At 42.0% G+C, this 26,349-nt stretch overlaps 1 protein-coding gene across 1 annotated transcript; it reads left to right on the top strand.

Annotated features, from left to right (window-relative positions):
• The first annotated feature begins 620 nt into the window (after nt 1–620).
• Depdc7 (DEP domain containing 7) lies at nt 621–26,121 on the top strand. The gene is made up of 9 exons (XM_070032648.1): nt 621–748; nt 13,884–14,274; nt 18,087–18,214; nt 19,361–19,547; nt 22,424–22,635; nt 23,601–23,743; nt 23,917–24,042; nt 24,156–24,234; nt 25,837–26,121. Exons 1-9 carry the CDS (start codon nt 676–678, stop codon nt 26,049–26,051), a joined length of 1,554 nt encoding a protein of 517 aa, XP_069888749.1. The 5' UTR covers nt 621–675; the 3' UTR covers nt 26,052–26,121.
• Nucleotides 26,122–26,349: the final 228 nt, after the last annotated feature.

Below are 26,349 nucleotides of genomic sequence, written 5' to 3'. Positions count from 1 at the left end.
AACCCCTGGATTTCCTGCTCCCCTTCCTGAAACAAACTGTCCCCACTCACCTGACCCAGAGCGTCCTTGGAATCAACACAGATTTCCTTGGCAGCCAGCACCCTGCTGTCTTTTTCTGACCTCTAGACCTTGCCCTCCCAGCTAGATAAGAATTTATTTGTTGGAAACGAGAAGGGAGGCCTGGAAGCTTGAATGCATTTATTCTTATACCATCATTAGCACAGCTGTGTTCTAGGCCCAAGTCCCACAAACTGAGCAAGGCAGCTCCTTCAAGCAGGTGCTGAGACCTCCAGACCTGGTTCAGGTGAGCACACTTGAAGCCCAGGTAAGCACTGGTAGGGTCCTCGTACCGCTGGGGCGGAGTGCAGTGGGCGGTGTTTGCACCCAGCTGGCCGGGTGAGTGTCCCCGCGGACTTCCAGGGCCCCGCCCCGCCCCGCCCCGCCCCTCGGAACGCTTTACACCACCGGTCCCCTCGGGCTCAAGGCCTTTGGAGCAAAGCAGCAGCAGGCTACACGTGGCCCGGGGGGAGACACGTGACTAAAGGGGCGGAGCCAACACAGCCCCGCCCCGTAGGGGAGCCCCGCCCCCTGCCAGTTAACCGGCCGCGGTGGCGCGGGAGCTCAGTTGGCTCGGCTGCTGCGGTCTCGGAGGTGGCGTCCGCGGCGACCAGCGCCATGGCCACGGTGCGGGAGAAGGCGGCCGCGCTGAACCTCTCCACTCTGCACAGCCCGACGCAGAAGCCTCCCGGTAGGTGCCGGGGACCCCTCACGCCTTCGCCTCGCTCCGGGGGCAGCGCGGGGCGCGCTGTGGGGCGCGGGCTGTGCTGGGCGCGCGGCTCGCGCGCGCGGACGGGCGGCGGGGTGCGGGGCGTCCGGCCGCCCCCGCCGGGACCCACCCGCGCGGCTCGTCCCGCACAGCCGCCGCCGCTCAGCTCCGGCGCCCCGCCGCCCGCCCTGCCCCAGCTTCTCACGAAGTTGCCCGGCGCTCGCCGGGGGATCCGCGGGGTGGATTCCGCGTCCTGACCGCGGAGAGCGCGGTGACCCGGGACAGGGGGGTGGGGGGGCGGGGTTCCCCATTGCCCCGCTCCCCCTGTCCCCAGCACAGACCCCGGAGCGCAGCGGGCATCTCCTGGACACTTCGTTGCCCAGATGACAAGTTTCTGTGGTGTAAATTTTCCTAGCTGGAATGTTCTCCATAATCACTATTTCTGCGAATCAGTTTCTTTTTTCTTTTTTGAACCACTCCCCCTTTGATCACTAATTACTTGGCATTGAGAAATCGGGTGCTGAATTCTGCCACCAGCTTAGTCGTATCTTTTGGGGGGCAGTTGGTTTAGGATCTTGATTTCTTCACAGATGTTCAAACAAATGGACAGAATCAGACGATCTGCTCTAAAACTCTGACCCCAGCCTAATCTGTAAGTTGGTATATAGGGTAACTCAGGTGACTGCTAAGATATCCAGATAAAGCTTCGTTTTTGTCTTTGTTTTGTTTTTCGATCGATTGGTTAATTGAATAATTTACAACTTTTTCCCCTTTCTGGAGCTGCTGTGTGGTGTGTTGTAGGATTGATTTCCTATCACACAAAATTTGAAAAATGCCACTCAATAAAACGGTGACTTCTTTACTCTGTCAAATAGGCACATCTCTGTGACTCCACTCTTGTGTTTGACTTCATACTCTTCTTAATCTTCAGAAATGCTAATGATAACTCGTGGTAGAGAACTACTTTTCATCTTGGCTTTTCTGAAACTCTGTAAAATTGACCATATTCTACTTCTACTTAAAAGATTCAAGCACCTACTGGCCAGGTTCACACTATCTCCTTGATTTATATTGTTGAAGAAAAGGGAAATATTAGAAAACTGGAGAATTTAAAACCAAGTGATATTTAAAAGCCTTGAAATCTTTAGGCCCTTCCCGAGTCAATGAAATTTCTAAATTTTACCTGATCAAAAGCACAATGCTCTGTCCCCTCAGATAACAAAAAATATCAATCATTCCTGGCCTTTGTCATTAATGAACAGATTTCTTTGGTGATGTGAGAGAAATACTTATTCAGAAACTTAGCAGAGTTCCAGTGACTCATGCCTATAATCCTAGTTACTCAGGAGGCTGAGATCTGAGGGTCACAGTTTGAAGTCAGTCCTGGTAGAAAAATCCTGTGTGATTCTTATCTCCAATTAACCACTCAAAAACCAGAAGTGGAACTGTGGCTCAAAGTGGTAGAGCACTATCCTTCAGCAGAAGAGCTCAGAGACATAGTCCAGGCCCTGAGTTCAAAAAGCTAAACTAAGAGACAGTGTCCAGGGCTCTGACTTCAAACACACACACACACACACAGAGTTCTGACTTCAAACACAAACACCTCCCACTCTCACCCCCCTCTCAGAGGGAAGAGCTGAAGAGCTGCCTGTATAGTTCATTTTAGTCAAAGAAAAAGACCATCCCTGGCTGGAATGTGGCTTAGTGGTAGAGTGCTTATCTAGCATGCATGAAGCCCTGGGTTCCATTCCTTAGAACCACATAAACAGAGAAAGCAGACCTGGTGCTGTGGCTCCAAGTGGTAGATAACTAGCCTTGAGCACAGAGAGGCTTGGGGACAGAGCCTAGGCCTTGAGTTCATGCCCCCCCCCCAAAAGAAAAAAAAGACCATCACATACACCAGGTGCTGGGACAGAGTGGGCCCATTGTTTGATCTATTGTTTTACTTGCTCCCAGGAATCCCTCTTTGTTATCATTGTTAATTAACTCCTCTTCCACCTTGTGTTGCCTTGTCACAATCCTAGTGAGCAAGGTAATGGGAGCCAAGGGTTCTTGGTTCTTTGCCATTCGCTTTCTGTGTGATCTGGCAACAGCTTTCTATTTTTTCTTTTCCACAGATTAGTAACTCTTACCTACCTCAGAGGGGCTAGAGTGACCAGGGAACTAGTTCCTGTAGAAGGAATGAACTTTATATGTTAACCTTTAGTCAGAACTTACAAGACACATGTCTTTTAGTAGACAGATTAACCCGCTTAGTTATCGTGTTTTCCCTGTATACTGTAACCTAATTCTTTGAATTTCCCCGGTGTCAATTTTCCAGGGAGCTCAAAGTACTTCCCACATGCTATTATTCCATTAGTCCCTGTATGAATTAAAATAGGGCCAATGCCTGCTTTTGTTACTTTTCTTATATAACTCAAAGTTGTTTTTGTCAGTAAAGACTTACTTTGTATAAATATATTTTTTACTTGCCTAAAACCTGTCTTCAGAAGCAATCTCTTGTCAGCATATCTGTTAATGCCAAATTGGAGGAAAATAAACTTTGGACTACCAAAACTAATATCCTGCTAAAGTGTTGCAATCTTCTTTTCAGTAATAATAGGAAGAATGTTTTTTTTTTCCCCCTTTCAGTCACAGCTTCTTGGTTTTAACACCCCAAATCCAATTTTCCATTTTTGTGAACTTGGTTACTGTCCAACAAATGTACTTTTCTTTTGATTTGAAAATTCTGTAAATATTGTTTTAAAATCTCCTTTGGAAAAAATAAAAGGAGCATGTGTATCTGTATACCGCCTGTGCTGGGGATTGAACTCAGGGCTCTACATACGTCAAGCAACTGCTCCACCACTGGGCTGCATTCTTTACCCTTGACTTTTTGAGACAGGGTCTTCTGCCCAGGCTCATCTTGAACTGGAAATCCTCCTGACTTTACCTCCTGAGTACTGAGATTACAGGTGTATGTCAACATGTCCAGGGGGAGACTTGATTTAGGGTTTATAGATTTATTTTCTGATGAAGAGCTAAGCCCTCTGGTATGTGTTACATTATGGTTTTTCACCTTCTAGTGGTATTTGACTAAATTGCTTTCAGAGTTTGGCATCATTATTCAGTCAGGAGTAGGAATGGGGTAGCTTCTTGAGGTTAAGGACTGAATCCTCTCAAGTTCACAGAAAGGAAGAGGTAGGAAGTTACCACTCTTCTACTATTGGGATAAATTTAAGATTCTAAGCCAGATGCTGCTGGCTCACGCCTGTAATCCTAGCTACTCAGGAGACTGAGATCTGAGGATCAGGGTTCAAAGCCAGCCCAGGCAGGAAGGTCCATGAGAATCTTATCTCAAATTAACCACCAGAAAACTGGAAGTGGCACTGTGGCTTAAGTGGTAGAGCACTCACCTTGAGCTGAAGAGCTCGGGGATGGTGCTCAGGCCCAGAGTTCAAGCCCCATGACCGACAAAAAAAAAAAAAAAAGATTCTAAAATAGATTTGAAAAGGTCATAAAGTTAGCACATATTGGGGCTGGGAAGGTGGCTCAGTGGTAGAGTGCTTGCCTCGCATCTATGAGGCCTGGGTTCGATTCCTCAGCACCACATAAGCAGAAAATGCCGGAAGTGGCACTGTGGCTCAAGTGGTAGAGCTCTATCCTTGAGTTGAATTGCTGAGGGACAGTACCCAGGCCCAGAGTTCAGGCCCTATCACTGGCCAAAAAAAAAAAAAAAAAGTTCCCATATGTCCTAAACTTAATTTCTTTGCTTATACATTAATATGACCTATTTGCACATTAGTTAAATAATCACATACCAATAATTTCCTTAGTTTTTGCTTAGTGTCTTTTTGCTCCTCCAAGATCCCATGCAAGTTATCAGGTTAATTACATTGAGTTGTCCTGACTCTTTAGGGTGCTCTAAACTGGAACAGTTCATTGTTGTACACTGCTAGCCATATTAAAATATATAGCCATATTATGTCTTCTCAATAACAGAGAGCAGTTAGCTCTGTTTTACAACAGAAGAATTAAGCAGTTTACCCAAGGTTACATTCTCTGAGCCTCTGAAATCCATGTTACTGTGTGTATGTGTATGTATGTGTATGTGTACGTATGTGTGTGTCTGTGTTGGTCTTGGAACATGAATTTGGGACCTGGTCACTATCTACAGGCCTTTTTGCTTAAGGTTAGCACCCTACCACTTGATCAATAACTCCACTTCTGGCATTTAATAAGTCAGTTGGAAATAAGTCTAATGGATTTTCCTGCCCAAATGGGCTTTGAACCATGATCCTCAGATCTCAGCCTCCTGAGGTAGCTAAGATCATAGGCATGAGCCCTCTGTACCCAGCTTGCATTGCTCTCACTACATTTGCAGCACCTAGCACTGTGACCACTGCATCAGCACGTTTCCATGTCTAAGTAGTTGCTTTCTCTTTCTTTTTCTTTTTTTTTTGGGGGGGGGGGCCAGTACTGGGACTTGAACTCTGGGCCTGAGCACTGTCCCTGAGCTTCTTTTGTTCAAGGCTAGCACGTTACCACTTGAGCCGCAGCACCACTTCCAGCTTTTTCTGTGTATGTGGTACTGAGGAATCGAACTCAGGGTTTCATGCATGCCAGACCAGCACTCTACCACTAAGCCAGATTCCCAGCCTCCATGTCTAAGTAGTATTCAGTCAAGTTAAGGCTTCCTAATTGGGCACTCTTGATACTTCTGTGCTGTATATTTTGAGATGTTCAGCAACATCCCTAGCCTTTGTCCGTAAGTTGTTACTAGCACTTTCCACCCTATTGTCATTACCAAAATGTCGCCACATGTGTCCCTTGGGAGGTTAAATGATTCATGGGGAACCACTGGGAGTTTACCCTTTTTTTTTTTTTTTTTTGTTGGTCATGGGGCTTGAACTCTGGGCCTGGGCGCTGTCCCTCAGCTCTTCAGCTCAAGGCGAGCGCTCTACCACTTGAGCTACAGCGCCACTTCCAGTTTTCTGGTGGTTTATTGGAGATAGGAGTTTCACGGTCTCTCCTGCCCGGGCTGGCTTTGAACCGCGATCCTCAGATCTCAGCCTCCTGAGTAGCTAGGATTACAGGCGTGAGCCACCAGCGCCCGGCTATACCCTTTCTTTTTTTTTTTTTTTTTTGGGTCCGGTCGTGGGGCCTGAGCTCTGGGCCTGGGCACTGTCCCTCAGCTCTTCAGCTCAAGGCTCGGGCTCTACCACTTGAGCTACAGTGCCACTTCCGGCTTTTTGCTTATGTGGTGCTGAGGAATGGAACCCAGGGCCTCAGGCATGCAAGGCAAGCGCTCTACCACTGAGCCAACTTCCCAGCCCCTACCCTTTCTTTAAGAATGTTTTTTTCAGTAGTTTTAGTAGTAGAGTTTTTTTTAATGTATTCCTCTGTTTTCACCAAACATAAGCCTTATCTCAATTGTGTTTTTATTCTTCATACTTAAGACAGTCCCTGGAAAGTAATCAATGTTTCTGAGCTGAGCCTTGGTGATTCATGATGGGAAATAAATAAGCAGTTAAATACTGGACATTGGTGGCTCATGCTTATCATTCTAGCTACTCAGGATCTCTGAAGGCAGTACAGACAGAAAACTGTATGTGACTCTTATTTCCAAAGAATCAGCAAAAAGCTGAGGGTGGCCAGACATTGTTGGCTCATGCTTGTAATCCCAGCTACTCAAGAGGCTGAGATCTGAGGATAATGGTTCAAAGGCAGCTCAGACAGAGAAGTCCATGAGAACCCTATCTCCACTTAACCACAAAAAGCCAGAAGTAGAGCTGTGGTTCAAGTGATAGAACACTAGCCTTGAGCAAAAAAACTGAGGGACAGTGCCCAGGCCCTGAGTTCAAGTCCCAGGACCAGAACCAAGGGGAAAAAAAAACTGAAGTAGATTTGTGGCTCAAGTGGTAGAACCTTGAGTGGGAAAAGACAAGCGTTTGAAGCTCTGAGTTTGAAGCCCCACTACTAGCGCCAGCATACGTATGCATACAAAGTAGCTAGATAATTTCAACGTTTTCCAACAATAAGGACATTTAAAAGAAATAAGGCATTCACTTGTTGTGTCTTTAAGTTTTATAGATAAAAAGATATCTGAATTCTTTATTTTTTATACACCCTGATAATTTTATCATTTGTCATTTTCTAGATGTTAGCCTGAGATTAAAAAAATTTTTTTTGCATGTTCAGCTGGAAGTAGCATGTTTTCTTAATTCTATATGCATGTGAACCTTGGAATCCAGTTTTATAACATATATACTTATCTACTTAGAAGTATTTAGTATAATCTCACTGAAGTGATTGATTACAATATTATTTAAGCCTAAAGTAGGTTTTCACAGTAAGGCTGGAGCTGTTAACTGCATGGTTGGTACTATGTATAACTTTTGAATATGTGTACTTTCTTGTCATGGCTCCTTTATGACTTGACTTTTAAGCAGTTATTAGTAGTAACTTGATCTTAATCATGAAGATTGGTAATTAGCAGTATTTCACATAAACATCAACATTCTCTTTGAAGTTTAACTGCCTTACTATGGGTAGCCTTTATCGGTAGAGTTCACTTATATATGAAAGGCAGGTCTTGATTGTGCCAAATAGCTATTATTTTCCAGCAAAAAAGGATGTGACTGCTGGAAAATCAATGTTTACTAGCCTAGATTTAATTGAGAGCTTAGGAACATGTGTAATGTTAGAAATCTGGTTTAGATTCTGAATCAAGCTGGGCACTGGTGGCTCATGCCACCTGGCTGCTCTGGAGGCTGAGATCTGAGAATTGCAGTTCAAAGCCAGCCAGGGTAGAAAAGTCTGTGAGACTCATGGCCAGTTAACCACCAGAAAACTGGAAGTGGCACTGGGGCTGGAAGTAGCACTAGCCTTGAGCAAAAGAGCTCAGGGAGGGCTAAGATGTAGCTCAGTGGCAAGCACTTGCCTAGCAAGTACAACATCCTGGGTTTGATCCCTAGTACCAGAAAAGAGAAAGACAAAAAAAAAAAAAAAATACAGTTAAAAAGACCCAAACAACAGCAAAACCAAAAAGAGAGCTCAGTGATAGCGCCCAGCCCTGGAGTTCAAGCCCCACGACCAACCAAAAAAAAAAGCTAGTTTCTGAGATCCTTGTTAGACCACCTTCTGCGTTTTATATCTGCAAAGGTCAAGTGTGTTCCCATGGCTTGTTTCTCATCCATAGGCTTGTCATATTCTAACTGGTATTTGACGCCTACATCAAAATACAGGCAGTTCAAATTCAGTCTTTAGATTCCTGTGGTCAACAGTTGAAACCTGAAGTCAATCTTTATTAAATGTAGTGTTTATCTGTTGTATTAACTGATGAAGAAACCAAACTCTAGAACTGAAAGCTCTTAGGCAGGCTTTCTGAAGCCGATCTGTAGACTCTTAGATTCCTTTCGTCAAGATGCTTTTAGAACATGCTTGACCAAATATATATATAGGAAAGCCTAAAGACATAGATAGTAATGAATGTTAATGAGTTTTCCAGCTCTTATGCAAGTAAGGACAAGCTGTAGGCTTAAATTCTGATTGCTAGAGTCACAAAGCCTTCATTGTATACTTTCTAGTCTTTTGAATCCTGTCTGGAAATTAGAAGCCATCAATCTTTTTAGACTATGATCTGCTATACCAATATTCATTTTTATTCTTAGATGATGGTAAATATATTTCAAACCAGCATGTGGGGGTCTACATTCATCTGGTGAGGTCAGCATTAAAAAAAAAAAAACAGGTTATCCTAGTGTGGGTTTTGGCACATGTACTTGTCAAGGGTAGATTATGTGTTACAGTGTCTGTATGAACATGAGCTAGTTTGGGTCTGTGGGTGGTGATGCTTGAGGGGAAATACCCAAGGTGCAATAGTTGGGAATTAATGGTCAGTGAGAACAGAGGGGACCTGAGAGAGCTGAACTGAATCATGCCTGGAGACTCTGAAATCATTATGTGGCTCACAGGTGCCTATTGCCCTGCTCTAACCTGTTCCTTAATCTTTTCTACAGTGTTACAACCTGCAAAATTTCCTGATTTCCCACATTTAAGTAGCACGCTAATATGGAAAAACCTATTCTTCTTAATTCCCCTGTGAAGATTAGTCCACATTGGTGGGGCTGTATATCCCTTCCCTTTTACCTTTTCAATTGTTATTAATATTAGTAAATAACCTTGCCATATCTCTTATTCTTTTTTTTTGGGGGGGGGGGTCTGGTCGTGGGGCCTGAACTCTGGGCCTGGGCACTGTCCCTCAGCTCTTCAGCTCAAGGCTAGTGCTCTACCACTTGAGCCACAGCGCCACTTCCAGCTTTTTTCTTTTTGCTTATGTGGTGCTGAGGAATCGAACCCAGGGCCTCGTGCATGCAAGGCAAGCGCTCTACCACTGAGCCACCTTCCCAACCCCATCTCTTTTTTTTTGTTTTGTTTTGTTTTTGTTTTTGTTTTTTTTGGTCCGGTTGTGGGTCCTGAACTCTGGGCCTGGGCGCTGTCCCTCAGCTCTTCAGCTCAAGGCTAGCACTCTACCACTTGAGCCACAGTGCCACTTTCCGGCTTTTTTCTTTTTTGCTTATGTGGTGCTGAGGAATTGAACCCAGGGCCTCAGGCATGCAAGGCAAGCGCTCTACCACTGAGCCACCTTCCCAGCCCCCAGGCCCATCTCTTATTCTTAACCTATTTGTAGTTCAAGTGTTTTGACTATGTAGTTCATTTTTAATATTATCTAGCCAAGCCAGACTCAGAGATTGTACCTGTAGTCACAGCTGCTTGGGAGAGAGAAGCAAGAGGATCACTTGAGCCCAGGAGTTTGTTGCCATCGTGGGTAATAAATAGGACAAGACCTCATCTTTAAAAAGGGGAATTGAGGGCTGGGAATGTGGCTCAGTGGTAGTGCTTGCCTAGCATTCATGAAACCCTGGGTTTGATTCCTCAGTACCACAGAAAAAGCCAGAAGTGGTGCTGTGGCTCTAGTGGTAGAGTGCTAGCCAGGGACAGCGCCCAGCTCCTGAGGCCAAGCTCTAGAACTGGCAAAAATAAATAAAAATAAAATAAGGGAATTGAGGTTGAGGATTTAGCTCAGTGGAAGAACACCTGATTGGCACGAGCAAGACCCTGAGTGTGGTCTGAAAAAAAAGAAAGTGTAGGTGGGTGGGGAGAAAACCAAAACCACTAGCTTAGAAGTCTATTTCCTTGTTACCAAGCAATCTGATCTCTCCCAAGTTTGAATCTTTCTTTTCTTACTTTCCTGTCTTTTTTTTTTTTTTTTTTTTTGGGTCCAGTCGTGGGGCCTGAACTCTGAGCCTGGGCACTGTCCCTCAGCTCTTCAGCTCAAGGGTAGCGCTCTACCACTTGAGCCACAGTGCCACTTCCGGCTTTTTTCTTTTTTCTTATGTGGTGCTGAGGAATCGAACCCAGGGCCTCAGACATGCAAGGCAAGCGCTCTACCACTGAGCCACCTTCCCAGCCCTTACTTTCCTGTCCTATCCCTATGTACTGTGAACTGTACATATTATAGAATTTCCCATATCTTGCCTTATTTTACAAATAGTGGTGATATATGTTTTTAAATTTCTTAGTAAAAGGTTCACTGGTCTTAGACTGCTTTGTTTTGTTTCTTCCAATCTTTCTGGTTCCTATTTTACTTAATCCCAGTCCAACCCCTGCTTTCACTGTATTTGATGTCGGTATAATTTGTGGAGGGGAAGGGAAAAAACAAATTGTTTAAATAGGGATACAGGTGGACCCATTGCAACAATGAGATGTACAAGTCGTTATGTCAAAAACTTTACACCTTTGGGTGGGGGAGGAGGCTGGGAAGGGGAAACAAAGGAGGAGGCTACAATGCTTGATAAGAAATGTACTCATTATCTTGCCCATGTAATTGTAACCCCTCTGTACAGTATTTTCACAATAAAATTTTTTTTGGGGGGGGTCCGGTCGTGGGGCCTGAACTCTGGGCCTGGGTGCTGTCCCTCAGCTCTTCAGCTCAAGGCTAGCGCTCTACCACTTGAGCCACAGCGCCACTTCCGGCTTTTTTCTTTTTGCTTATGTGGTGCTGAGGAATCGAACCCAGGGCCTCGAGAATGCAAGGCAAGCACTCTACCACTGAGCCACCTTCCCAGCCCCAAAATTTTTTGTATTGTCAAAAAAAAAAAAAAAAGAAAAAGTTAATTCTGTTTATTTGTTTACCTTGGTTTTTGAGATAGGATCTTGCTATGAATCCTAGGCTGACCTTGAACTCATGTTCCTCCTGCCTTAGCTCCTGAGTTTTGGGTCCCACCACATCTGGCTTCATGTTTAAGCACTAGAAATAGCTAATAAATATTTACTAGCTGTGTAATTAGGCAAAATCTCTTTAACTTGCTGAGCTTTGATTTCTTTAAATTAGGATTATTAAAATCTATTTTGTGGGCTTGGAATGTGGCTTAGTGGATAGTGCTTACCTCGCATGTAGGAAGCCCTGGGTTCAATTCACCAGTACCACATAAACAGAAAAAGCTGGAAGTGGTGCTGTGGCTCAAGTGGTAGAGCACTAGCCTTGAACAAAAGAAGCTCAGGACAGTGCCCAGGCCCTGGGTTCAAGTCCCAGGACTGGCAAAAAAAAATATCTATTTTGTGAAGAGACAAATTTATCTGGATTTAAATGAGCCTATCATATTGTGTACACTCAAATGTTAGGTTTTATTAATAAGGATTAATAAGGATATAGTTTTGAGAAAAAACTACAGAGCAGCCATTAAGTTTATTTAAATCTCAGTTCTAATCTCTGGTGTTTTAGGAAAGAGCATTGGTTGGTAACAGTTTTTATTTAGTCCTTGTGGCTGGAGACACAATTACCCTTGGATTCTGGATACCAAGAATGACTTGGACTTATTTTGAGATTTCATAAAATGCTTGAGTTGGCTTTATTTAGTAGAGACTAAATGCTGTTTTTACCAGCAATAAATTTAGTTCTAGGTTGACATCCCATTATTGTTTATAATTCAGTTCTTCAAACTATTCACATGATACTCACAAGACTGGTAATGATTACTTCCTTCTTTATTTGGTCCTGCTTTAGGAATTATCTTCAATTTTTTTTGTTGTTGTTGGTTATGGAGTCTGAACTCTGGGCCTGGGCGCTGCCCCTCAGCTGTTCAGCTCAAGGCTAGTGCTCTACCATTTGAGCCACAGTGCCACTTCCAGCTTTTTCTGCTTATGTAGAGCTGAGGAATCGAACCCAGGGCCTCATGTGTGCAAGGCAAGCACTCTACCACTGAACCACCTTTCCAGCCCTTATCTTCAATTTTAAAATATAATTTTGACAATTGAAAACAATCTGGGACTGATGGTGTGGCTCAGCTAGCAGAGCACTTGCTTACTTAGCAAACACAGGCCCTGAGCTCAAACCCATTACCACAAATAAAATGAAAAGAAAAAGATAAACAATTTTGCTGATTATTTTAAATTATCACAGTAATGGATAGATAGCAAATTACCAATCTACTTTGGTATTGAAAATTTACAAATAAACATGAAAAACTTTTATGTTTGTGCTATTAATTTGTGTGGCAAAATATTAAAATTGCAAGTAGTTAAGAAATCATTTTGGGGCTGGGAATGTGAGTGCTTGCCTAGCATTCATGAAGCCCTGGGTTTGATTTCCTCAGTACCACATAAACAGAAGAAGCCAGAAGTGGAGCTGTGGCTCAAGTGGTAGAGCACTTGCCTTCAGCTGAAGAGCTCTGGGACAGTGCCCAGGACCAGAGTTCAAGCCCCATGACTGACAATCAATCAATCAATCAATAAATGACATACTCTATGTGAAGAGAGAGGTAGGAGAAAGGCAGGGACCAAATTTATGATTACTTAGACTTAGTTCTAATAGCATACTGAAACCTAAGGCCCAGTCATTCAAATTCCTTTTTATTCTTTACAGTTTTACCAAAAAAACACAGTTTAGTAAATGAAAAAAATATATGATAGGAAAAATTTTGAGAGCCTGTTTTCCTCCTTTGGGTTGGACTTTGATTTATTTCTGTGTCTACACTGTCTTTTGTAGTATAGGTAATAAGCTCCTATTAGGCAGGAACCAAATTACCTTGCTTACCAAATACTTAAGTCATCAACCGATATAATAGGAAGCTTTAAAATAGTATATTCTTGTAACTTCTGTATGTTATGTGGCACTGAAAAATACTTAAAGTTGTATAAACTATGAGTCAATTTCATTGCTACCTAGTAAATATGTCTGGGAAGCTGTACATATGACCTATATGAATCACTTTTCTATCTTTCAAATAGAGATGCTCTTTGCCTTATAAGGTTGTTACTGAAGATCAGATAACTTTTATGAAGCACTTAATTGAGTGCTTTGCAGATGACTGGTAACTGCCACAAAGTCCTCCTTGATTTGTCCTCTCCATCTCCAGTTGATTTTCCACCCCTCACTGATGTCTTCCTACTGCTGCTCCTTCATGCTGTTTTGGCCATGCTGTTATAGGAGGTCTCACTCCTCAGGCCTTTGCTCTTTCCCTCGCACAACTGGCTTCCTGATTTTACTCAAGTTTCGGCTCAGATAGAACCTTATCAGTAGGTCTTTCCTGATGTCCATTTAAATAACATTCTCTTCCTTACTCGGCAGCTTCTGTTTGCCTTGGACTGCGCACACACATTGGTTTGTATCTGTCCACAGTCTTTGTAAGTCCACAAGGGAAACTTTATTTTGTTCACTGTTGCATCTCAGCACATAGACCAGAATTCAGCTAATATAGGTAGTTTTTTTGGGGGGGGTTGGTGGTGAGGCTTGAACTCTGGGCTTGAGCGCTGATCCTGCGCTCAGCCACTGAAGCCAAAAGACCACTTCCAGTTTTCTAGTGGTTTATTGGAGATAAAAGTCTCACGGACTTTTCCTGCCCAAGCTGGCTTTGAACTGTGATCCTCAGATCTCCGCCTTCTGAGTAGCTAGGATTATAGGCGTGAGCCACTGGCGCCCAGCTTAGGGTTTTTTTTTTTTTTTAAACAAATTGTCACTAGTAACTATTTCAATAAGCTCTTCTCATAGTTTCTTTTCATAACTTTGGAAATCACCACTTTTTGCTAGATCTCATTAAAAATGGTTTCTCCGTGATTTTCCCTCTCCCTCTTCTAGGTTTCAGTGTGGCCCAGAAGCCATTTGGAGCCACTTATGTATGGAGCAGCATTATAAACACTCTTCAGACCCAAGTGGAGGTGAAAAGACGAAGGCACCGTTTGAAACGCCACAATGACTGCTTTGTTGGTTCGGAAGCTGTTGATGTCATTTATTCTCACCTAATGCAGAATAAGTACTTCGGGGATGTCGACATTCCCCGGGCCAAAGTAGTGAGAGTGTGTCAAGCACTCATGGACTATAAAGTATTCGAAGCAGTTCCAACCAGAGTCTTTGGAAAAGACAAAAAACCTACGTTTGAAGATAGTAGCTGCAGCCTTTACAGATTCACAACCATGCCTAACCAAGACAGTCAACTGGGCAAAGAGAACGAAGTATATTCACCTTCCAGGTGAGTTTATAGTATTAGATTCTCATAAAATGTTGGCAGAGTTTGTCTACTTTTTTAGGAGACACTTACTTGCTTTAAATTGTGGATAAATATCAGAAGCAATAATTTTGCTTAAAAATCTGTGGGTAGGGGCTGGGAAGATGGCTCAGTGGTAGAGTGCTTGCCTTGCATGCCTGAGGCTCAGGGTTCAATTCCTCAGCACCACATAAGCAAAAAGAAAAAAGCCGGAAGTGGCGCTGTGGCTCAAGTGGTAGAGCGCTAGCCTTGAGCTGAAGAGCTGAGGGACAGCGCCCAGGCCCAGAGTTCAGACCCCAGGACCGGACACTCAAAAAAAAAAAAATCTGTGGGTAAATTTGGTACCATGACATTTTGTTCACTTTATGTATTATCTCCTTGTACAGCCAGCCAAAAAAGTTTGTTTTTCCTGCCTTAAGTTTTAGGTAGAATGTGAAAAAAAAAGAAAACTCAGATATAAAGTGGCATGTGACTAGAAAGAGACCCAGAGATAGTAGGCTTCTCACTGGAACCTGGAAAGTGACAGGCATGAAATATGAAAGACATGTGAGGACTACAATGCTGAGGCTTCAGCTGGCATTCTAAGGAATTTGTGGAGGGTTTTGTGTGATGACACAGGGTCCTTGTATATTGTCTAGGCTACCCCTGAACTAGGCTCAAGCTATCCCTCTGCCTTGAGTACCTGGGACTACAGATTTGTTCTATCACGCAAGGCATATTTGGATTAGGTTCACATTCCTTAATACAGGTATTGGGAAGGCACAGAAACATTTTTAGTATGATGGAATTGTATTTGAGAAAGGTGATTTGGGGCTGGGGATGTAACTCAGTGGTAGAGTACTTGCCTCACAGGGGTCAGGGGAGTTCATCCTGCCAGGTATAGGTCAGCCTAGTAGGGAAACCTAGTTAGGAATCTGTTGCAGTATTGCAGTCTGCAGAAGATACGCGCTGCATTGGACAGTATGGGAAGAGGAGATGATCACAGGGAGACTGCAGAGACAGTGGAGGAAACTAGTGCTTGAACTGAATATGGGTGATGAGTATTTAATGAACTTAGTTATCCTGAAGTGAAACAAATTCACCTTTTCTTTGTATTCTCAGCATAGGTGACAGTGTTATTTGAAAGTCTTATGATTTAGACATTACTTAAAGTCAGAGTTTTAGTGTGTTAACTTGCACATATTTTAAAATTCTGATTCTAAAACATAATGACCTTTATACATAGGAAGGAAATAAGGATAAGGTAGGAAATGTCAGCAGTTTTCTGTTGTAGTCTTGTGTGTGTGTGTGTGTGTGTGTGTGTGTGAGAGAGAGAGAGAGAGAGAGAGAGAGAGAGAGAGAGAGAGAGAGAGAGAACACTAGTACATGTGTGAGCACATGTGTGTGAGCGCACACATGCCAGTCCTGGAGTTTGAATTCAGATCCTGGGAGCTGTCCCTGAGCTTTTGTGCTTAAAGCTAGCACTCTTCCACTTCAGCTGCAGCTCCACTTCTGGCTTTTTTGATGGTTAATTAGATACAAGAACCTCAGACTTTCCTGCCCAGGTGACTTTAAATTGTGATCCTCAGATCTCAGCTTCCTGAGTGGCTGGGGTTACAGGCATCAGCCACTGGTTTTTATGATGTATTTGAAATCCTTGAGATCAGAAATATTTAGAAATTTCTTAATTTGAGACTTTTAGAAAAGCTATATTTTTGTTGTTGTTGTTGTTGTTGGTCATGGGGCTTGAACTCTGGGCCTGGGCGCTGTCCCTCAGCTCGTCAGCTCAAGGCTAGCACTCCACCACGAGAGCCACAGCGCCACTGCTGGCTTTTTCTGCTTATGTGGTGCTAAGAAATCAAACCCAGGGCCTCATGCATACAAGGCAAGAGCTCTACCACTGAGTCACCTTCCCAGCCCCACCCAGCTTATTTTTACTATAGAAATATTTATGTTTCATTACAGGACACTATCTCAGATACCTCTAAGAATGATACATGATATATATATAAAATAGCTTTTCTAATGGGCTGGAAAGGTGGCTCAGTGGTAGAGCGCTTGCCTTGCATGCATGAGGCCCTGGGTTCGATTCCTCAGCACCACATAAGCAAAAAGAAAAAAGCCGGAAGTGGCGCTGTGGCTCAAGTGGTAGAGTGCTAGCCTTGAGCTGAAGAGCTGAGGGACAGCGCCCAGGCCCAGAGTTCAGGCCCCACGACCGCCCCCCCACCAAAAAAAATAATAAGCTGGGCATTGGTGGCTCATGCCTGTAATCCTAGCTACGCAGGAGGCTGAGATCTGAGGATCATGATTCAAAGCCAGACTGGACAGAAAAGTCCATGAGACTTATCTCCAATAAAAAACCACCAGAAAACTGGAAGTGGCACTGTGGCTCAAGTGGTAAAGTGCTACCCTTGAGCTGAAGAGCTGAGGGACAGTGCCCAGACCCCAGAGTTCAAGCCCCAAAACTGACAAAAACAAAAAATTCATACTGGGCTGGGAATATGGCTTAGTGGTAGAGTGCTTGTCTAGTATGCATGAAGCCCTGTGTTTGATTCCTCAGTACCACATAAACAGAAAAAAACAGAAGTATGCTATGCTCAAGTGATGGTGTGCTAGGCTTGAGCAAAAGTAGCTCAGGGCCAGTGCCCAGGCCCTGAGTTCAAGGCCCAGGACTGGCAAAAAAAAAAATAATAAATAAAATCATACTAACTTTAAGAAAATAAAGGCTATGGGCTGGGAAGGTGGCTCAGTGGTACAGCACTTGCCTTGCATGCTCGAGGCCCTGGGTTCGATTCCTCAGCACCACATAAGCAAAAAGAAAAAAGCCAGAAGTGGCGCTGTGGCTCAAGTGGTAGAGCGCTAGCCTTGAGCTGAAGAGCTGAAGGACAGCGCCCAGGCCCAGGGTTCAGGCCCCACGACCGGACCCAAAAAAAAAAAAAAAAGAAAAGAAAAGAAAGGCTATGACAGTCTCAAGACAGATTTGTTATCTTAATATTTCTGAGTAAACTTGGGGTTTTTAAGGCTTTTTGCACTTTAGAATTGTAGGTAAAAGATTATAGATGCATATTTGGACAGTAATGACCACTATCTACTAAAGAAGGCTCCAGAAGTAAAAAGACAACTGTGAAAAACACCAAGCATATTTGAAGGTTTTTTTTTTTGAGACAAGTATCACTATATTAAGCTTGAGAAAAAATATTTTAAAATTCTAAAATATTTAGAATTCACATTTGTTCTGAAATAAGTGGCCTCAAAAATACAAAACAAGGGCTGGGAAGGTGGCTTAATGGTAGAGTGCGTGCCTTGCATGCATGAGGCCCTGGGTTCGATTCCTTAGCACCACATAAGCAGAAAAAGCCAGAAGTGGCACTGTGGCTCAAGTGGGTGGAGCGCTGACCTTGAGCTGAAGAGCTGAGGGACAGCGTCTAAGCCTAGAGTTCAGGCCCCATGACTGACCCCCCCCAAAAAAAATACATATATATAAGAAAATGGTAAACATCTGAAGAAATGAAAATACCTGAGCTTCATTATACTTGGTGACTTTGGACTAGAGACATGACTCAGATGGTAAAGCACAAGCTGAGCAAGAAAGCTGAATAAGAGTGCAAAGCTGGGAGTTTAAGCCTCAATACCAGCACAAAAGCAAAACAAAACATACATCTAGTGGTTTTATCAATTATCTTTAATTCTGGCGCAAACTTTGGTAGATAGTGCTATAATGCTTATCATTGTCCAAGTAGATCTATAGTCCCTTTCCTGAAATATTGATAGCTCTTAAATATATTAAATTTTTCTATGGCATACTAAATTTATTTTAGGTATGCAGATACTTTATTTAAGACATCTGATATCAAATCAGACAGCTTGGAGGATCTATGGGAAAATCTCAGTTTAAAGCCTACTAATTCCCCTGGTGTAAATATGTCTGCAACTTTGTCTCCACAAGGTAAGCTAATGATACAAAATATGAAATAGAACACTCACTTGAAATAAAGCTGCTTAACAATATATACTAAGCACACTAATGTGTACTAATTAAAAAATAGGAAACTGGGAAAAATAAAATAAAAATAAAAGTGTTTACAATTTTTCAGTCTTAGCCGTGAGCCGGTGGCTCACTCCTTAGCTACTCAGGAAGGTGAGATCTGAGGCTTACAGTTCAAAGCCAGCCTGGGCAGGAAACCCTGTTAGCCTCATCTCCAGTAAACCACCAGAAAATGGAAGTGGCACAGTGGCTAAAGTGGTAGAGTACTAGCCTTGAGCTGAAGAGGCGGAAGCAGCGCCCAGGCCCAGAGTTCAAGCCCCACAACTGACAGAAAAAAAAAAATTCAGTCTTAACCTTTATTAGAATTTAAATATTCGAGGCACAAAAAGAGGGCACTATGTATTAAAGCTGTTTATATTAAATTTTTAACAGAAGTCTATTATCTTTTAACAAATACATCAGTGTTAGAACTCTTGAACACAGACTTTTGTCCTATCAATTGGCAGAGGTTCAAATCTCTAATGTTTGGCATGCATATTCTCACTTAAGTTGTGATATTTCTTTCCCTAAAATTTTACTAGGTTAAATAAAAAAATTGTTACATTAAAATTTTCTTAACTAAAACACTAACAGAAGTCTTGCATTCTGTTTTCCCTATGGCAATGGAATGCATGCTAAGGATTTTGATTTCCGCCCTTCTTTCCCCATCTCAGTTGTGGGAACCCTGAGTGGCATAATCTGCAGCCAGTAATTTCAGTTTTTAAATGGAATGAATCATTCTTTCTTCCAAATTCCTTTTTAACATGTTATATGACTTGATCACTTATCTCTTGACAGATTGCTTTATATAGTATAAAGAATGAGAAGAATTCTTGTTGTTCAAAAAGTCCATTCGCCTACACTTTAAACAAATCTTTAATTGTTTCACTTTGTTATAAGAAAGCACTTCATAAGTTTGGCTTTTCCTTGCCTCTTTCTCTCCCCCCACCATCGTTTTTTTTTGGGCCACAAATTTTAACAGCTTAGACTTGCCTAGACAAATATTGTGATGAACATTTAATAACTATTAATTGTTAACTTTTGACCTTGTCATTTTTTCCTGTGTAGTTATTAATGAAGTATGGCAAGAAGAGACAATTGGGCGGCTATTACAACTTGTAGACCTTCCATTTCTTGACTCTTTACTCAAACAAGATGTGGTACCTAAAGTTCCTCGACCTAAGAGGCAGTCTGACCTGGTCAACAGCAGTAACTATCTGGATCGAAGGATTCTCAAGGCTTATAGTGATTCTCAGTATGTATAAATACTGGTAATAGTTTTAGGATGTTCGTAAGTAGATTATAGATTATGATTTTAAGTTAATCTTTTGAGTCCTACCCATAGGCTTAGCTATGCATTGTCAGTTGTTGATATCAGTATTTGAAAAAGTGAAGAATAAAATTATACCTGCCAAAATTAGAAAAAGATGCAATTTCATTATTCACATTCATTTTTTAGTGAAAATGAAAAAAATTATGCTCCATGTTATCTTTGTTAAAATGAAGGACTACATAGTCTCTTAAAATTCTTTAAAGACCTAAAACAAAATGAACAGATTTGATCATTCTTGAAATCTTTTCACTACATATGTGTTTGTGCGAGTGCATGTGCATACATTTATACACATGCTCCTTGAATTCAGGGCCTGGGTAGTGTCTCTTATTTCTTTTGTTCAAGTCTAGCTCCCTACGACTTGAACCACAGCTCCATTTTTGGCTTTTTTGGTACTTTATGGATTTTCCTGTCTGGGGTGGCTTCAAATGGCAATCCTGAGATCTCAGCCTCCTGAGTAGCTAGGATTAAAGGGTGCCTGGCTACATTTGTTCTTAATATTCCTCTAGAATGACCATCAGGTATTTTCTTTTCTTTCTTTTTTTTTTTTTGGGTCCGGTTGTGGGGCCTGAACTGTGGGCCTGGGCGCTGTCTCTCAGCTCTTCAGCTCAAGGCTAGCACTCTACCACTTGAGCCACAGCGCCACTTCCAGCTTTTTTCTTTTTGCTTATGTGATGCTGAGGAATCGAACCCAGGGCCTCATGCATGCAAGGCAAGTGCTCTACCACTGAGCCACCTTCCCAGCCCTTTTTTTTTTTTTTTTTTTTTTGGGTACGGTCGTGGGGCCTGAACTCTGGGCCTGGGCACTGCCCTCAGCTCTTCAGCTCAAGGCTAGCACTCTACCACTTGAGCCACAGCGCCACTTCCAGCTTTTTTCTTTTTGCTTATGTGATGCTGAGGAATCGAACCCAGGGCCTCATGCATGCAAGGCAAGTGCTCTACCACTGAGCCACCTTCCCAGCCCTTTTTTTTTTTTTTTTTTGGGTACGGTCGTGGCCTGAACTCTGGGCCTGGGCACTGCCCTCAGCTCTTCAGCTCAAGGCTAGCACTCTACCACTTGAGCCACAGCGCCACTTCCAGCTTTTTTCTTTTTGCTTATGTGGTGCTGAGGAATCGAACCCAGGGCCTCATGCATGCAATGCAAGCGTTCTACCACTGAGCCATCTTCCCAGCCCTTTTTTTTTTTTTTTGTCAGTCCTGGAGCTTGAACTCAAGGCATGGGCACTGTTCCTGAGCTGCTTTCGTTCAAGGCTAGCACTCTACCACTTGAGCCACAGCACCACTTCTGGCTTTTTCTGTTTATGTGGTACTGAGGAATCAAACCCAGGGCTTCATGCATGCTAGGCAAGCACTCTACCACTGAACCACCTTCCCAGTCTCCCATTAAGTACCTTCTAATTAACTAGTTTTACTAAAGAAATACAATGAAAGTAACTCACCATCATATAACATGCTGAATATAAACTTGAAGATTTTAAAGACTCTAAGTACCCCAGGTACTTAGAGAATAAAGTTTTTTTTCTCCCCTTAAGGAAGAGTTTTGCATTCCTCATAACTTTGAATAGTCTTAAGGTTAAAATAAGTTCTCTGTTTCCAGTTTATTTAATTTTAATGATCCTTAGCAGATAGTGTTCCAGACCAGTTAAGGAGATGAAAGTATTGAAAGGAATACAGCTTACCTTTATAGCACTGGCTTCCTAGTTCTGCATTCTAGTCAACTGTTAATATAAATAGCTGAAGGTCAAAAGGGATATCAAACTTTATGTGACAAAGTAATTTTTAGCATACCAATATGCCCTATAATAGGAAGCTTATTTTACAAGTTTACATTTCTAAAACATAAATGTGCAATAACAGTTTATTACTTTTTTACATAGATATAGAATATATGCTAGAAGTGACCCTACAGGTTATCTAGCTGCATCTTTTTATGAAATAGCTTGCCTTCGAGGTGAAGAGACCTGCCTAATAATTCACCTGGGTCTTGAAAGAATTAACTGTCCTGAATCTATGGTAGTAGAGGATGTGATTCTTCAATAAATATGTTAACAAACTGAAAATTGTTTTAGCCATTTTCTTTGTTAAAATGTAACACTTTTCTGAAGTTATATAGCTGCTATTCACTAGTTATGTAACCAATATTATTCTTTTTGAAAATCTATCTTCTTGTGTTCTATCCTAGCTAAAATGAAATGACAGATAATACACACAATTCTGAAGTTAGCAACATTGTATTGCAGGAGCTGTGCTTGAGGAGTCAGGTTTCTGGTCCAGTTCTGCCTGGCCTCTGAGCAAGTAATGTGGAATTCTGGATATTCATTGTAAATGTAAAGAATAGTTTGAAGCGCCGGGCGCTGGTGGCTCATGCCTGTAATCCTAGCTTCTCAGGAGGCTGAGATCTGAGGATCGCGGTTCAAAGCCAGCCCGGGCAAGAAAGACTGTGAGACTCCTATCTCCAATAAACCACCAGAAAACCGGAAGTGGCGCTGTAGCTCAAGTGGTAGAGCGCTTGCCTTGAGCTGAAGAGCTGAGGGACAACTCCCAGGCCCAGAGTTCAAGCCTCACGACCGACAAAAAAAAAAAAAAAGAATAGTTTGAGGCTGAGGTGTTGCTCCGTGGTAGAACACTTGGTAGGCAAGGTCTGAGTTCAGATCCCAGTATGGCAAGAGAGAAAGAGAAACAGCGTAGAAATGTATGCTGTATCCTGATGGCAAGCTTGAAATAGCTAATAAATTAGGTATTATGCATATATTTGGTATTCTTTGCCTTTAAAAATAATCTTCCTCTTGCCATCCTAGGGAAGATGAATGGCTCTCTGCAGCAATCGATTGCCTGGAATATCTTCCAGACCAGATGGTGGTGGACATAAGCAGAAATTTTCCTGAGGAAGCAGACAGAACAGACTTAGTGAAGGAACTTCTGTTTGATGGCATTGCCAAATACTATGGTAGCAGAGAACCACTATTAAATCACTTATCTGATGTTCATAATGCAATTGCGGAACTCCTAGGTAAGTAGGATATTCAATTTTATATATTTTTTATTTTTTATTATAAAGGTGATATATAGAGGGGTTACAGTTACATGTGTAAGGAGGGTAAAGAGTATATTTCTTCTTAGACAATTTCATACTAGGTTTTATATTTTGAAGGAAACAAAAATTCAGTTGTCTTGAAAATTAGGCAAATAGTACTCCTTCAAGCTGGGAGTGGATCTGGATTAATGCATATAAAGTAGGCTGTAAGAAATTACAGAGAAACATGTGCCAGAGGAGAAGGCTACTCTCACTCACTGAAGCTTAGCATGGAACTGCCATTCTCCTCAAAATTCCAGCACCACCACCCACCCTTCAGTCTCTTCAGAATGGCCAACATGGAGACTGGGAATGTAGCTTAGTGATTGAGTGCTTGCCTAGCATGCATAAAGCTCTGGGTTCAATTCCTCAGTACCACATAAACAGAAAAAGCCGTAAGTGGCGCTGTGCCCAAATGGAAGAGTGCTAGCCTTGAGCACAGAAAGGCTCAAGGACAGTGCCCAGACCCTAAGGACTAGCAAAAAAAAAAGTGAGAGAGAGAATCTCAGAGTTTCCAACACTCCACTCTGCTCTTCTCTGTGAGCCAGACTTCATGATTTGTTCCAAACAAATTGGGGGTTTTAGAAAATCCCTTCTATTTTTTCTTAAGTAGAGCTGGATATAACAGCATCATATACCATACTTTCAAAATGTATTGAATTAATGAAAAACATAGTCTGGGAATTTACAAAGCCAAAACTGGATTTAATACCCAAAGATATTACATGTCGAGGACTTAAACTTAGGGTATTTGTCGCCAATTTGAGAACAGGCTGCCTTTGTAACATTGCTCATTCATTTTAATTTCAAGTCTGGTTCTTGTTTTGGAAATAATTTTACATAAGTATTCTACTTAATATATTCATACTTAGTCAATTAATTTTTTTCTCTTTTGGCTAAAGTAAATGGAAAGACTGAAATAGCATTAGAAGCTACTCAGCTCTTTCTGAAGCTTCTGGATTCCCAAAATAGAGAAGAGTTTAGAAGACTACTGTATTTCATGGCCATTGCAGCACATCCTTCTGAATTTAAATTACAGAAAGAAGTAAGTGCTGTTTAAATGTTAATTATATTCACCAGCCTTCATATTGTAAGACTATTTTATCTTTAGCATCAAATATGTTAAATTGATGATAGCTATTACATTTCATACTCCCTTAATATTAAACTTTGCCTTTTAAATATGTACTATGGGTGTGTTTTGTTTTATTCTTACAGAGTGACAACAGAATGGTTGTGAAAAGGATATTCTCAAAAGCTATTGTCAACAATAAAAATTTATCCAAAGGCAAAACTGACCTTCTGGTACTCTTTTTAATGGATCACCAAAAAGATGTTTTCAAGGTAAAACTCTTGACAGTAGTTAAATTGAACATAATTATAATAAATGACATGTTTAGATTAAAATGCATTTGAATAATATCCTGTTTTCCTTTTTATTTTTTCTTTTTTTAAAGATTCCTGGAACTCTACATAAAATTGTCAGTTTTAAACTTATGGCCATACAGAAGGGAAAAAATCCAGATAAAGACATAGGTAATCTCAGAAATAATTTTATGATTTTTTTTTTCCTGCCAGTTCTGGGACTTGAACTCAGGGCCTGGGCACTGTCCCTGAGCTGCTTTTGCTCAAGGCTAGCTCACTTCCACTTGAGCCATAGTGCCACTTTGGCTTTTTCTGTTTGGGTGGTACTGAGGAATCAAACCCAGGGCTTCATGCATGCTAGGCAAGCACTCTACCACTAAACCACATTCCCAGCCCATTTTCATGATCTTCCAAAGATGAATTCCTAATATTTATTTGAAAGTATTTTCCTGATAGCAGTTAATTGTACATTCTCCTCTTGAGTTTTCATTCAAGAACTTTTTTTTTTTTTGTACGGGGGGTGGTCCGGTCGTGGGGCCTGAACTCTGAGCCTGGGCGCTGTCCCTCAGCTCTTCAGCTCAAGGCTAGCACTCTACCACTTGAGCCACTGTACCATTTCCGGCTTTTTTTTTCTGTTTATGTCGTGCTGAGTAATCGAACCCAGGGCCTCAGGCATGCAAGGCAAGCGCTCTACCACTGAGCCACCTTCCCAGCCCTCCTCTGAGTTTTCAGTACTGAACAGAGAACCTGCTATATCAAAAAACAACTTGAGCCGGGCACTGGTGGCTCATGCCTGTAATTCTAGCTACTCAGGAGGCTGAGATCTGAGGATCATGGGTCAAAGCCAGCCTAGGCAGTAACATCCATGAAACTCAGGTCCAATTAACCACCAGAAAACCAGAAGTGGCATTGTGGCTCAAGTGGTAGAGCACTAGCCTTGAGCTGAAGAGCTCATGGACAGCGCCCAGGCCCATAGTTCAAGACCTACAACTGACAAAACAAGCAAACGAGGTTGGAGGCGAGGCTCAGATTATAGGGTACCTGCCAGTGAGTATAAAGTGGTAAAAGTTTGAGTCCTATCTCAGACCAAAACAAAAAAACAAAACAACCAACAGGTCACTCTGCTGATTAGTCAGAATTGCACAGAAAAACATAAGTGCAGATATTCCTTGGGCCGGGAATGTGGCTTAGTGGTAGAGTGCTTGCCTGGCATGCATGAAGCCCTGGGTTCAATTCCTTAGTACTGTATAAACAGAAAATGCTAGAAGTGGTGCTGTGGCTCAAGTGATAAACTGCTAGCCTTGAGCAAAAGAAGCTCAGGGACAGGGCTGGGAAGGTGGCTCAGTGGTAGAGCGCTTGCCTTGCATGCCTGAGGCCCTGGGTTCGATTCCTCAGCACCACATAAGCAAAAAGAAAAAAGCCGGAAGTGGCGCTGCGGCTCAAGTGGTAGAGCGCTAGCCTTGAGCTGAAGAGCTGAGGGACAGCGCCCAGGCCCAGAGTTCAGGCCCCACGACCAGACCCAAAAAAAAAAAAAAGAAGCTCAGGGACAGTACCTAGGTCCTGAGTTCAAGCCGCAGGACTGGCCAAAAATAAATGTAAAAAGATACACACACACACACACACACACACACACACACACACACACACACACACGTGTGTATATATATATATATATATATATATATATATATATTAATATATAAGTATATTGCTTTATATTTGGTTAAATCTAAGAATTGCAATCATTTAACTTCTTGGTTTTCAACATTAAAGGCTATATTTACTGCCAGAGAATGGAAGAAAGTGACTATTCCAGAAGTACACAGAAAACAACCAAAGACGAGCTATTGAATTTATTGAAGACTATTGATGAAGACTCAAAACTGTCTGCCAAAGAGAAGAAGAAATTGCTAGGTCAGTTCTGTAAGTGTCATCCAGACATCTTCATTGAATATTTTGGAGATGGAGTTTCTAATGTCTGTATATAAGTTTTATATTTTAATAATAAATTATGTATCCTAAAGATCCAATCATACTTGTAAGCATGGACGTTCTAAATATGTACTTAATAAAATTTTTTCATAACGTTGTGTGTCACAGACTATTAGTACTGCTGTTAAGTGCTGACTACTTAGGTGACTTGATTTATAATATGAAATTTGTGCTCAACATTTTATAGAACACCATAATAGGTATTTATTTTACTTTATTTATTTTATTTTATTTATTTTAGCAGTTAATTGTACATTCTTCTCTGAGTTTTCATTCAAGAACTTTTTTTTTTTT

This window comes from Dipodomys merriami, unplaced genomic scaffold (assembly GCF_024711535.1).
Source record: "Dipodomys merriami isolate MVZ:Mamm:240054 unplaced genomic scaffold, mDipMer1.0.p SCAF_21, whole genome shotgun sequence".
In the NCBI taxonomy this organism is placed as follows: domain Eukaryota; kingdom Metazoa; phylum Chordata; class Mammalia; order Rodentia; family Heteromyidae; genus Dipodomys; species Dipodomys merriami.
Note: the sequence above shows the minus strand (reverse complement) of the source record. Positions and strands in the feature narration are given on the sequence as shown.

Coding starts and splice junctions, on each gene's coding strand:
- Depdc7 (XM_070032648.1), top strand. CDS start 676: ATGGCCACGGTGCGGGAGAAGGCGGCCGCGCTGAACCTCTCCACTCTG. Junction 18,215..19,360: donor TGCAACTTTGTCTCCACAAG/GTAAGCTAATGA, acceptor TTTCCTGTGTAG/TTATTAATGAAGTATGGCAA. Junction 23,744..23,916: donor AATTTAAATTACAGAAAGAA/GTAAGTGCTGTT, acceptor TTATTCTTACAG/AGTGACAACAGAATGGTTGT.